General features: G+C 47.3%; 1 protein-coding gene across 1 annotated transcript in view; it reads left to right on the top strand.

Moving 5' to 3' along the window:
- Window positions 1-12,924, top strand: part of OXCT1 (3-oxoacid CoA-transferase 1) — a 145,025-nt gene that overhangs the window by 19,424 nt on the left and 112,677 nt on the right. The window contains exon 4 of the mRNA XM_088455250.1: window positions 10,699-10,834. Within this exon, the coding sequence (XP_088311376.1) occupies window positions 10,699-10,834 (136 nt within the window). The remainder of the gene's footprint in view (window positions 1-10,698; window positions 10,835-12,924) is intronic.

Here is a 12,924-nt window from a genome sequence, read left to right as displayed (position 1 = left end):
TTTCTTTAGTTAATCATTTTAATCAGGTCTGCAGCTCCTCTTGTATTCTCTCTGACCTGACCTCTGGGATAAATCCCATTTGGCCACGATGTATTAATACCAGAAGAGCTGGGTTCAGGCGTATTTGCGCTTCGAGACTATTCCGGATAGTCCGGAATTCCGTCAATGCGTCCTCTCTGGGCTTTGTTACGACTCCTTAGTCGCCAGTTGAGAAGTGATCGGAACGCGTACCTCTCTGCATCGCTTGTACTTGTGTGTGATTTGTTCCAGAGCATGCAAGGTACGCTGCGCAAATGGGAAGACTTTCAATTATTCTTCCCTTTTAAAAGTCCTACATGCGTTGTATAATCAGTGAAAATCGATGTGTTCAGGTGACTGGCCAGCAGTGAGGATCGCACCTGGCTTCCTTCGAGTAGTGACCGTCAAACATCATTTTGTCAGTCACCTGTTTAATTATTAACCTCTCCGACAGTTCTTTTATCCCTGCTATTGACAGCTCATTTGGATGATAAGATAAAGTATATATATCTTTATCTCTTTGCTTAAAGAAATGCAAATGTTTACATTCCTACTATAAGCACACAGTTAGGGTTGAGCTACAGTGCTTATTTTTCAGTTCATGTCATGCTTATGGGAATCTGTATGATTTACCGCTGGACCCCTGCCTGACGGTTGGAATCCCAACACCAGGAGGCCGGCAGAGGAGGAAATCCTGATCATCGAAGGTAAGTATTAGCCAACCTATTTCTAAACCCCCAACCCTCCTTTAGAGTGCCTAACCCTAACCCCCCCTCTAAGTGCCTAAACCTAACCACCCCCTGCCCCGCCGCCTAAACCTGAGTCCCCCCCCGGGGGTGCCTAACCCTTCCTCCCCCTAGCCTTACCCTAAGTCCCCCCCGGGAGCCCTAACCCCCCCCCCCCCCTGCGCGGCTGTCCGCAGCGGCGCCCGGCATCTCTTCGATCGGGGTGCCGGTCTCCCGGTGTCGGTAAAATGACAGGCTTCTAGATGTAGACGCCGGTCCATTAACCCTCGCCAGGATTAAGCAGTCGGGAAGCCGGCTGTCGGTATTAGGTCCTCCGGCTTCCCGACTGCGTACCATGCTTGTGTGCCGCCTTTGGTTAGTTGCTCTCTGGGAGTTCTCAGGAGAGGATGGTCCAGGTGGGCAGGGCGCCACGTACTCTGCTATGGCGTCCCCACCTCCTATGATGTTTTGCCGGGATTCCCGGCTTTGCACTGCTAGGGACGCAATTTATAGTAAATTGCGTCATTATTGCCTGTTGTCCTGTGTACTTTATGGGCAGCCACGTTGAGATGGGTGTTCGGGAGAGTTGTTCTCCTTTCCGGGGGGTGGGGAGACTTTCCCCTAAAATTGGGAGTCTCCAGGCAGTTCCTGGAGAATGGGTATGTGTGATGTAATCCATGTAAAGGGAATATCTGGGACAGTGCAGACCATTCACAGACCAAACAGGGGCTTTATGCACAATTGAACGCAAGTCGGTTTGGCAAATATATCTTACGTATTTTTGCAATGCGCATGCTCTGGGAATTAAGCGTCCTTAAGTGTGGGTGATGCAGGGTTGAACGCAACTCAGTAATATCTCCACATACGACTGATAGATCATAACTGGATAGTAACAGGATGTTCGCACGTGAGCAAAATTCCAAGAGGGCGCGCTGATGGAATTCCGGGCTTTGTAGATGATGATCTCATCTTCAAGCATCGGCTCAGCACGTGATGGCGGTGACGTCATCGACCTGGCAAAAAGCCGGGTCAGGCCGCCATTCTGAAAGGGGTCTCAGCCGGGTCGCACACCTGGGATGGACCCGTGTACAAAATCCCTGGTGCGACCCTGTGTCTGCGATATGAAAGGGCTATCAGCAGCAGATTGGTTGGTACTTTATGGCTCACAATTTTATCTCCTAGCTTTCATGAATGCCCCTTAAATTAGACGTTATTAACACAGTCGCTGCAGCTTTGTATGTAGCGTCTGCGCTAAAATATGCAAATTCAGCAGGAGGCGTATTGTGTAAAAAAGACGCCGACTGTCGCAGCATCGCATCAACTTCGTGAACGTCGGACATCTGAGTGACTCTGGTTACTCAGGACGTCTGGAGAAATCGCGCTGCTGGGGCCAGTGCATTGGAGGACGCAGTTGCACTGGCTTCGGCACGCCCAGAAAACTAAGCCATTACAACCCCGTTTTCTGGGATGCTTCCTGTTGCCGCACCCAAACGCCAGCAGCCCGAGATCTGCACGTGCGCAGTTCTCAACACATTGGACGCTTGCTTAAACATTGCATTTAGGTAAATCTCTGAATTAGGCCCTATATTCCACTGCACTTGTCCTCTGTCCTTTACTTTGTATAGAGAAATAAGAGCACTAATAACTTTCTCTCGTGTGCTTTGATAGATCCTGCGTATCCTCTTGTGATGAGCTTTCATATGCTACAAATGGACTCCCATAGTGAGAGTGGCGAGGAGACTTGGGGACTGTAGGATGCTTCCATCCCAATGGTTTTGGAGACCTGGGGGTCTATATACTAAGCCTTGGAAGGAGAACAGAGATAAAGTACAAGCCAATCAGCTCCTAACTGCCATGTCACGGACTGTGTTTGAAAAATAACAGTTAGGAGCTGGTTGGTTGGTACCTTATCGCCGTGCACTTTATCTCCATCCAAGGCTTAGTAAATAGACCCTAATCTCTTACTACTCTGGGTGCAGGTCTATTCTGCGTATGTGGAACCAACAATGGTTCTAAGCATCGAATGGTTCCTGAACAGTGGTAATGCATACCTCCCAACATGACCCATTCCGGGAGAGACCAGATGCTCTGTTCCTGGACTTCCCTCTTAAGGCGGTATTCAATTAGTTTCACACCCGCGATAAAGTTTTGCATGCCGCACTTTTTGCCTACATCGCATATTTTAGCCGCGGAAACTTATTGTGCGCGTCCCCGCTATTCGCCCCATTCAATTCCAAAAGACACGAAAATGGTGACACGCGAAGTCAGAACAGGCGGAAAGTGGTGTCAGAATCGGGGAAATCAGCCTGTACCCCCAAAAAAGATGCAGAAACATTGGGGACCAATGTAGTAGTGCCCGATTAGCCCTAATAAAACTGTTTGGGGTACTTAAGTTCGCACAATTGCCTCTAATTAGCGTCTTTGCACAAGTGGTGAAGAATGGCATAAAGCCGGTTTATTTTTGGAAAAAAATAATTAGTCCTGGCAAATTTGGGGTACCTGAAAATGGGTGCAGCATATTTGCATGTCTCTAAAGTGTATTTTTAATAAAAGTGAAATTCCTCCCCCATAAAAGTACCTGCAATCCCCAAAACACTTTGCCCCTTCTTAGAGCACCCCAGAACCTTATTTCGCTAGTGTGCAAAGTTGTCCACCCACTTTGTGCTTTTTCATCCCCAAATTCAACGTACTTTTTTGGGGTGTTAAGTTTTATATAGAAATTTGTTGACACAGTTATCCTTAGGGATGCTGTCCCAAGGGTTCTGAGAGGTCCTCACCTTTTGCACCCCTAAATAAAAATGTTGCACTTCTTTTCTCCTGTTATTCAGAGGCAAATCTTTTTCGCCTATTACATTACATTGACTTTCCGCGTACGCGAAAAGCGGATGAAATTGAATACGGAGAGAAGTTTCTGACAGGTGAAAAGTCGCAATCGGCGATACTTTTTTGCGGATCTCTGCTTTTTGCTTCTAATCGAATATGGCCCTTAATTTATGATTGCCGTCACCTGTGTTGAAACACTTTTCTTATCAATTAACTAGTTCAACATAGGTGACGGCAATCATGAAATAAGAGGGAGGTCCTGGAACAGAGTATTGTGCCCCTCCTGGTATGGTCATGTTGGGAGTGGATGCGGTCATTATCCATCCACTGCTTAGTAAATAGACACCCTGGTCCATTATAAAATGGCCACTGCAGTGTCTCAGGTGTCTATTTACTAAGCCTTGGATGGAGATAAAGTCCCAACTAATCGGCTCCTAACTGTCATTTTTCAAGCACAGCCTGTAAAGTGGCAGTTAGGAGCTGATTCGTTGGGACTCTATCTCCATCAAAGGCTTAGTAAATAGACCCCAAAGTGAACAAAGATTAAAGTACCAGTACCAGCCAATCAGATCCTAACTGCCATGTCACAGGCTGTGTTTTAAAAATGACAGTTAGGAGCTGATTGGTTGGCACTTTATCTCTGTCCACTTTATCTCCATCCAAGGCTTAGTAAATGGACCCCAAAGTATTTTCCATTTACCCCAGAGGTTCTAGTAGAGCACCTAATGCTTTTCAACACACAGGGCTTGGAACTGAGGGGGAGAGATGCAATGTTTCTATAACAACCCCAGGCGGAGGCATACCAGCCATGCTATGACCAGCTCTAACTGCGTCAGAGGGACCATATGATTATAACTGCTTCAAAGTGGGGGAGGGGGGCATTCTGCCCTATTTTATTTTTATTACAATGGGGTATACGCAAATAGGAGCTTTAATCCCACGATTAATATAATCAGGACTGTAGAAATCAACAGTGAACTCCCGCAGCTCAAAGACACTGGCGAATCCTTATCCTGCTCCCTAACCTCACGCTTTTACCACAAGCAACAGCAGAGAGGCAAGTTCTTCTGAATTAGAGGATACTGTGAGGGCAATAAATGGAATTTTGGGCACAAAAGTGAGGGCAAGATTGGCATGCCCAAAGAGATGTACATAAGGCGACAAATGGATTCTGCCGCATACATAGAGGAAAGTGAGGCCGCAAACATGTCCTGGTTTTAGGTTCCAGGAAAAATTGGAGTCTGGACAATTATCACTATTGCAGCCGTCATTCGCTCTTGTATTTACAGTACTCTGTGCCTTTTGTTTGAGATTAAACATTGTTTAGAGTAAATGTTTTTAAGGGACTCATGGCAAATTTCATCTGATCTTATATCAACCAGTCGGTTGAATGCACCATGCATCCGCTTTCCAACATGTCTAAAACCACACCCCTTTCACACCAAGCTTCTGACCCTGGATATTGCCAGGGCCACCTGGGTTGTGTATTGCGACCAGGGTTGAACATCAGGACCAACCCGGGTACAGTGCACTCTGAAAGGGGGGACCCGGGTTACATTTTAAAAGCTGCTGATTGGCTGTGGATGCAGAGGCCCGCCTCAAGGAAGTGACATGCAGAGCAAACACGGGTGCAGTGTGAACAGGGATGACCCGGGCATAACACTGCTCCAAGGTGCAGTGAGAAAGGAGTCTGATCAGCTGCGGCACGGGTCGAAACAGTGTTCAATAACCCAGGTTGGACCCAGGATTTTGCTATGAAAGGGGTACGAGATGTATTGAACCTTCAAGAGCGAGAAAGTGGAGAATTTGTCTATAGCAACCAGTCAGCTATTAGCTAGCATCGTCTATAAAATGACAGCAGCTGATTGGTTGCTATGGGAAACTCTTCCACTTTATTGCGCCATTTATCGCTCACTAAAGGGATTATGCCAGATTTCTGTATTTAACAAATAGCGGTAATCTAAGATTACAGCTGTTTGTCAAGCATCGCTCTCGCCATCTTTTAGATGTAAAAGGGGTAGTAAAGTGCTAGCAATACACTTGTGCATTTGTATGGTTATGGATCTTCTCTCTGATGATTAATATCCCTATAATTTACAGTAGGAAATGAATACTGTAAATTTTCATTATCCTGTATATTCGTAAATAGCTTTAGCTAGATCAGCTGTAAAAGACTCCTGTCCCTCATATTGGGCCCTCTATTTATAGCGTATTAAGGGCCTGATTCAGACCCGCTCGCAAGCGGGTCGATGGTGGGGCCCTGCACACGCGCGGCGTGCGCAAGCCCCGGAGCGAGTGAGACATTCAGGGCTCTCTACAAACGGGGCGGCTGTCGATGTTGATCGACAGCTCGCCCCGTTTTGTAGGCGGGTAGGGGGGGTGGCTGGCCAAACGGAGGTGTTCCCAAAGGGCGTTTGAGTGATGTCAGTAGTGAGCTTTCCGGCCAGAAGCTCACTGGGGCTTGCGGCAGATGAGACCCTACCACAAGGGTCTCGTCGCAAGCCCAGTGATCGCGACCATCACCTGGCCGCCCGCTAAAGCTGTGGGTGGTCATCCACAGCTTAGCGAGCGGCCAGGAGGCTGGCTTTAAAAAAAAAAAAAAAGCGGCCGCCCTGATTCAGAGCGAGCGCTCGCTTTTTGCGAGCGGCTCTGAATCAGGGCCTAAGTACAATTTAGAGGTGCAGGGGTCAGGGGTGTGTGGGGAATGGAAAGGTGCAGGGGTCAGAGGGGTGTGGGGAAGAGGAAGGTGCAGGGGTTAGGGGTGTGTGGGGAATGGAAAGGTGCAGGGGTCAGAGGGGTGTGGGGAAGAGGAAGGTGCAGGGGTCAGGCGTGTGTGGGGAAGAGGAAGGTGCAGGGGTCAGGCGTGTGTGGGGAAGAGGAAGGTGCAGGGGTCAGGCGTGTGTGGGGAAGAGGAAGGTGCAGGGGTCAGGGGCGTGTGGGGAAGAGGAAGGTGCAGGGGTCAGAGGGGTGTGGGGAAGAGGAAGGTGCAGGGGTTAGGGGTGTGTGGGGAAGAGGAAGGTGCAGGGGTCAGAGGGGTGTGGGGAAGAGGAAGGTGTAGGGGTTAGGGGTGTGTGGGGAAGAGGAAGGTGCAGGGGTCGGGCGTGTGGGGAAGAGGAAGGTGCAGGGGTCAGAGGGGTGTGGGGAAGAGGAAGGTGCAGGGGTCAGGGCTGTGTGGGGAAGAGGAAGGTGCAGGGGTCAGAGGGGTGTGGGGAAGAGGAAGGTGCAGGGGTCAGAGGGGGTGGGGGGGTGTTCTATTCCCTCAATAGAACCCAAAATCATACAAAAGCATTCCTATTGGCCAAAACATGTCACATGCTTTGTATTACCCACAAACTCCTCCATCCCAGTGCTAATTTGCATATACACGATTTTTAAAAAGGCTTTGCTATTCCTTTAAATGCCTGATTTATACAGCCACAGTGCCCCCACATGCTTCTCCCCCATGTTTTTCAAATTAAGGAGCTCATTCAGACCTGCTCGCAAGATGCGGCCGCTCGCTGTCAAAAAGGGGCCGGATATTTAAATTAAATGCTCCCACTGCATGGCGGAAGGACGCCCTCTATGTCTTAGCGAGCTACGGCACTGAGCGCTCGCAAGTGTATTAAGACGCCCCCTTTCCCCTCGCAACACACGTCATCTCCTGGAATTGTTTGATTAATCGGTAACATCGAGATCCATCGGAGCTGCTTGCAAGCCCTTGAGGTAGTCTTACTGCGATCAGTGCTGGCTGAAATACATGCAGGTGATGTGTACAATGACGCTACTTTGCTAATTATGCACGCCCTTTAAGCGGCGTTTTGTTGACCTGACACGCCTGCGTTCGCAACATCACTCCCCTGTTTACAAGGACTTTCCCCTGTTACAACCCACAAACAGCGCTATCTGTCATTCAAAGCAGCGTGCAGTCTGTGTGCTACGAGCGCACGATTCCCCATCACTGCGACTGGCTTGCGTATGCGCACTGCAAATTATACGCATGTGCACTGAGCAACAATCGCCCGGCAGCGAGCGATCGCTCCCTAGCGACCGGGTCTGAATCAGGTCCTAAGTTTTCAGACGATTCTACATGGTTTAAAATCAAATAGAGCTGTTTCTCGTGGTTCTATTGAGAATGGCGATTTTGGGGCGATTTTCAAATCAACTGTTAGTAAATAAGCTTTTTCTACTGACGGCCATGAGTAAGTGCCGATGGTCTGTTTTAAAGATGAATTTGTGTGTGAAGTCGAATTTCTGGGTATTTTGAGCTGGTTTTGCCTTTAGTAAATACCTGAGTGTCAAAATCGCCACCAATTTACTGTACCTCAAAATAGAATGGTACGGAAAATTTGCCCTTAGTAAATTTACCCCCCTGATGTGTTCTCTTAATTTGGGTGGGTACTGGTGGGGAATGTGTAAGGCAGTGGTGTCAAACTCTGGCCCTCCAGCTGCCGTGGAACTACACATCCCAGCATGCAGTGCCACAGTTTTGCTACTAGGGCATGCTAAAACTTTGGCAGGGCATGCTGGGATATGTAGTCCCACAAAAGCTGAAGGGCCCGAGTTTGGCACTACTGGTGTAAGGGGTCCATTTATTAATAGTTGCATTTGCAATGAGATCTAGGAGTGATATTGGCACCCATGTTCGCATTGTAGGATGTGATTATTGCACCCGAATATATACTAAATTGCACCCGCAGGGCTGCAAAGTGCTGGGAGTAAAATGTCCGTGAATATGCCGCAAATATTTAATGATAAATAGACCCCTATAGACGTAGACCGTGTGTTCAGCACGCCGGCGATTAACTGACATTGTACAGGAATATATCATAGATGTGGTTTAGTAGCTTTTATAATAGAAAAAACATCTTCGCGTTTCTGCATTTCCATTCTTTATAAGAAGCCCAGGACCGTATATGCCTTTGCAGCTGATACCTGGCACTAGTCCCTATATCGCGCCTGTCAACTACAGTAGTGTTCCCAAATCTTTTTCACATCTCAGTTTTTCCCAAATGTATTCCGTTAGTAAGTAAGTAGTATAGTTTTGTACCATGACCTTGGAGCATATCCCTACATTTTATCTCCGTTAAATTTCCCTGCAGTTTATCATTGTATTACAGTTGTGTAGTAATAACCCAACATAGCGTCATCAACAAATATGTAATATACCTATATCTCAAGGTCAGTTTATAGGATGATTGAAAAGTATCAGGTACTATGCTGACCCCCAGTGGTACATCACATCATTACATGGCTGACAAGCTAGTTTATGTATCAGGGCTGATTGAAAAATCATGAGACTGACTGATTTTTTTTTTTTTTTTTTATTCAGAATCCGATGACTCCACAGGATCTGAACATTTTTCTTTTTCAAAGTAGCGTCCTTCACATTCAATACATTATTTGCAGCGGGGGCGTTTTTCACTTCATCACCTGCTGAGAATTTCTTTCCACACAGTTGGTTTTACAGGGTTGGGAATGCCCAGAAATCACAGGGTGCGAAGTCCGGGCTATATGGAGGGTGTTTCAGTGCTGTCCCATTAATTTCAGTCAGTGCTGCCATTGCAACAGCAGCCACATGTGGTCGGGCATTGTCTTGGGTCAAACTCCACTGTTTCTTCAGCAAATGTCTTTTCTTCCTCATGGCTCCACGCAAATGGGTTTTCAGGACGTTTGCATAGTAGTCACCATTTATTGTCTGTCCACGGGGAACCCAGTGCTGTAGGATCATACCGTGCGCATCAAAGAACAGCAGAAGCGTGACTTTACACACCGAAGGAAGCACACAAAATTTTTTTGGGCGGAGGCGAATTTGCGTGTTTCCATACACTGCACTGTTGTTTGGATTCCGGATCATAATGACGAATCCAAGATTCGTCACACGTCACAATCGATGTCAGGAAATAGAATATCGGAGAGGATACCCGAGCGGTGTTCTTGCACGATTCTCCACACCGCATATGTTCTTCTGTGAGATCTGAATACCCATCTTGCACACACGCGAGGCATTTTCAGTTCCTTTGCCACAATTTGCTGAACCCATTAGAATAAGATGCGAAGTGAAGCCAAAAGTTTGCGTAAAGTTAATCTTCTGTCATTTACCAACATCTCCGCAGCTTTGGCAATGTTGACATCTGTAACCGCGGTGGATGGTCTCCCAGAACGCGCTTTGTCAGTCACTCGCGTATTACCCTCTTTGAAGTGCTTCCACCACCGAAATACTGCAGCACGGCTAATTGTTTCTCCACCGTATACTTGCCCTAACATTTCATGGGTTTTATTTCCGCTTTTTCCAAGTTTAACACAAAATTCAATCACACATCTCTGAGGTAATCTCACAGACACGTTTTCCTCATCCACCATGATGAAACGTCCGAAGACCATCCACTCACTGTGACCAAACAAAGAAGACTACGGCAGTCCAACTGCAGGTTCAGACACATCGATGTATGAGCTTCACAATAACCATCATAGCGTTGCCACATCTACCTATGAGTATGCATATCACATAGGCCCGACAGCCGGCTTCCCGACTGCTTAATCCCGGCGAGGGTTAAATGACAGGCGTTTAAATCTAGACGCCTGTCATTTTACCGACTCCAGGAGACCGGCGCCCGGTATCCCGATCTAAGTGATGCCAGGAGCTGAGCGCAGACAGCCGCGGGGGGGGGGTGAGTGGGTTTAGGACTCCCGTGGGGGACTTAGGGTTAGGCATTCCCCCGGGAGGTTAGGGTCAGGCTAGGGGGAGGGAGGGTTAGGGTTAGGCACCCCTGTGGGGGACTTGGGTTAGGAACCCCCCGGGGGACTTAGGTTTAGGCGGCGGAGATGGGGGGTTTAGGTTTAGGCACTTAGAGGGGGGAAGGTTAGGGTTAGGCACCCCTAAGGGAGGGTTAGGGGGTAGGATAGGTTATTGAATACTTACCTTTAGGACGATCAGGATTTTCATCCTTGTCGGCCTGCTGCTGTCAGGTTTTGAAAAATCATTCCGATTCCCTACCTATGGGACAGAAATACGCTGACAGTCTCTTTATTTTTCAATCAGCCCTCGTATGTATGGATGTCTGTAAAACTATATATCATTTTTAAATACAGTTGTCATAAGTTTATTTGCGCTATTTAGTGCTGTACTCTTACTGTTTCCCTTCTCTTACCGCAGAGTGGACAACTTCGGCTTAGGCTTACTGCTGAAGACCAAACAAATAAAGCGCATGGTGTCATCGTATGTTGGGGAGAATGCAGAATTTGAAAGACAGTATTTACAGGGAGAACTGGAGGTGGAGCTGGTGCCGCAGGTATTACACTATATATCGGTGCGCGCTTTACATGCGCTTATACACTTTCATTGTACTAATAGGATTGGGCTGTCTGTTCTCCATACACTTTTTATACTTTGCCTGCATTTTATTTCTCCTGTTCTGTTGCAGGTGAGACATCTGAGCAGACAGAGGACCCGATTCAGAGATGGGCGCTAATGCGATCGCGGCTGTGATTTCGCACACAAAACTCAGCCGCGAAAATATGCTAATGTGTCCAAAGCGTAACTGAGCACAGGGACACCCACTGCTGCCTTCTCTTATGCGTCCAGGGACGTACAATAGTGTAAACATCGGTAATGTCGACGCAGATCGGGCAGCAACGCATCTCGTAAGTCAAGTCTGACCAGCCGCAAACACTGCGTCTCTCCTGACCTGCTGAGAGCTCTCATGCTGCGAAGGAGACGGCAATGGCTAATGTGTGCACGCCCATGAAACAGCGTTTAAACGGTCAGACACGCCAACGTTTGCCTAACCGCCTCCCATTACCTTCCCCAAACACTGACTACCAGTTACTCACTTTGCGAATCAATCCTCTTTCTGCAATCGCAAAACAATCGCTGCGCGTGCGCATTAACATTACATGCATGCGCAATAGCTATCAATCGCTCCATCTGCATAAATTCCGGCGTTGTGTAAATCTAAAAATCGGGCCCACAATCGGTAATCACTCAGTAAGGCACTGAACACTTCAGTTTTCACACCCACTAACATCCTAAAAACTTTGTAGTGCACCCGCCATGCAGTTTTGCAATATCTACCATTAATGGCACAATAATGAAACAATAGCAGAATAATATTAATAGTACAATTTACCATTGTTGAGAAAAGCAATTCAATGTCTGCATTATAAATCTCTTCCACATGAATCATTATCAGAGGTCACTGTGACACTGATTTTGTACTGAGATCTGGCAGCTCCTGTACAGTAGATTGCTGTGCAGAATGTATCTAAGGGAGAGCAGGCTCCTGCCAGTACTGGGGCTGTTCAAAGCCATTAATACTCATGAATACATTATGTGTTTTCATACCTCTAGCCTCAATACGCCATCCAGCGCGATTTGCCTGGCGTGAGTGAGCCGCCAGGTCCCATGCTACTCTGCTTGCGTCGGGCGTCTTCTTTTGCCGAAAAAGACGTCTACATCGCAATGCGATGCAGCTAGGACAAACCAGCAGTCTGTGCTGATTAATTTGCTATGTGACACTTGTATATCTTATATGAGGAAAATAAATAGATACTAGCGCACCAAGAAATTCAGAGGGTATGAAATGCAAGCGAGCTGCTGTATGGGATATCTGACTGAGTCCCTAAATAGTAACAGAAAAAAAGAAGATATACTGCGCTCAGCTGGCATATAGTATTAACCGTATGGTGTCTGTGAACCGAGTATGAAGTTTATCTTGTTAAACACGGATGATATGACAAGACAGTAAGTAGCAAAATCCTATTAGACACTGTAAATATTATGTAGTAAAAACTGATTTATTATCAAAGTGGCTAAACCATAAAGAACAGAAAACCTGCACATGCACACAAATATATCCTACCAGATTAGTCAGGAATGGAAACAAAAATAACTGCGAAAAAAAACCATAGGATATATGCATGTGAAGAATGAGCGGGTGGGTAGTGAATATCAGACCAAGAGCTAATATTAATGTGAATGATATAGTGCACTAAGGTGCACGATCCCAAAATAAATCTGGGTGCTTTGTGTCAGTCTCATTGATCAGAGAGCGGCGTCCAGCTGTATAGGATACAAGAAGTCTAAGTTCAGTCTGAGGTATGATGCCCGGGATGATCTTCTCCAGGATAAGAGTACGGTGTAATGCCGGGGAGCAGTAGCCACCTGGTTAGGTGTGATCCGCTCACAGTATCAGTATTGGAGGTTGCCTGAATGACGAAGCCGCCTCCGACCTATAACACCGGGGATGACACTGTATCCAACGGGAGACTGCCCGGCACCACCGCTCGCTTGAGTAGCGTGCCGTGTGTCTCCCCCTGTACCGGTGACTTACCTGTCTCACCCTGGGATGCACCGCTCCTTCCCCTGCCGCCTCTGTTCCTC

Source organism: Taudactylus pleione, unplaced genomic scaffold (assembly GCF_031769625.1).
Source record: "Taudactylus pleione unplaced genomic scaffold, aTauple2 ptg000647l, whole genome shotgun sequence".
Lineage (NCBI taxonomy): Eukaryota > Metazoa > Chordata > Amphibia > Anura > Myobatrachidae > Taudactylus > Taudactylus pleione.
This window is presented reverse-complemented; position numbering and strand designations above follow the sequence as displayed.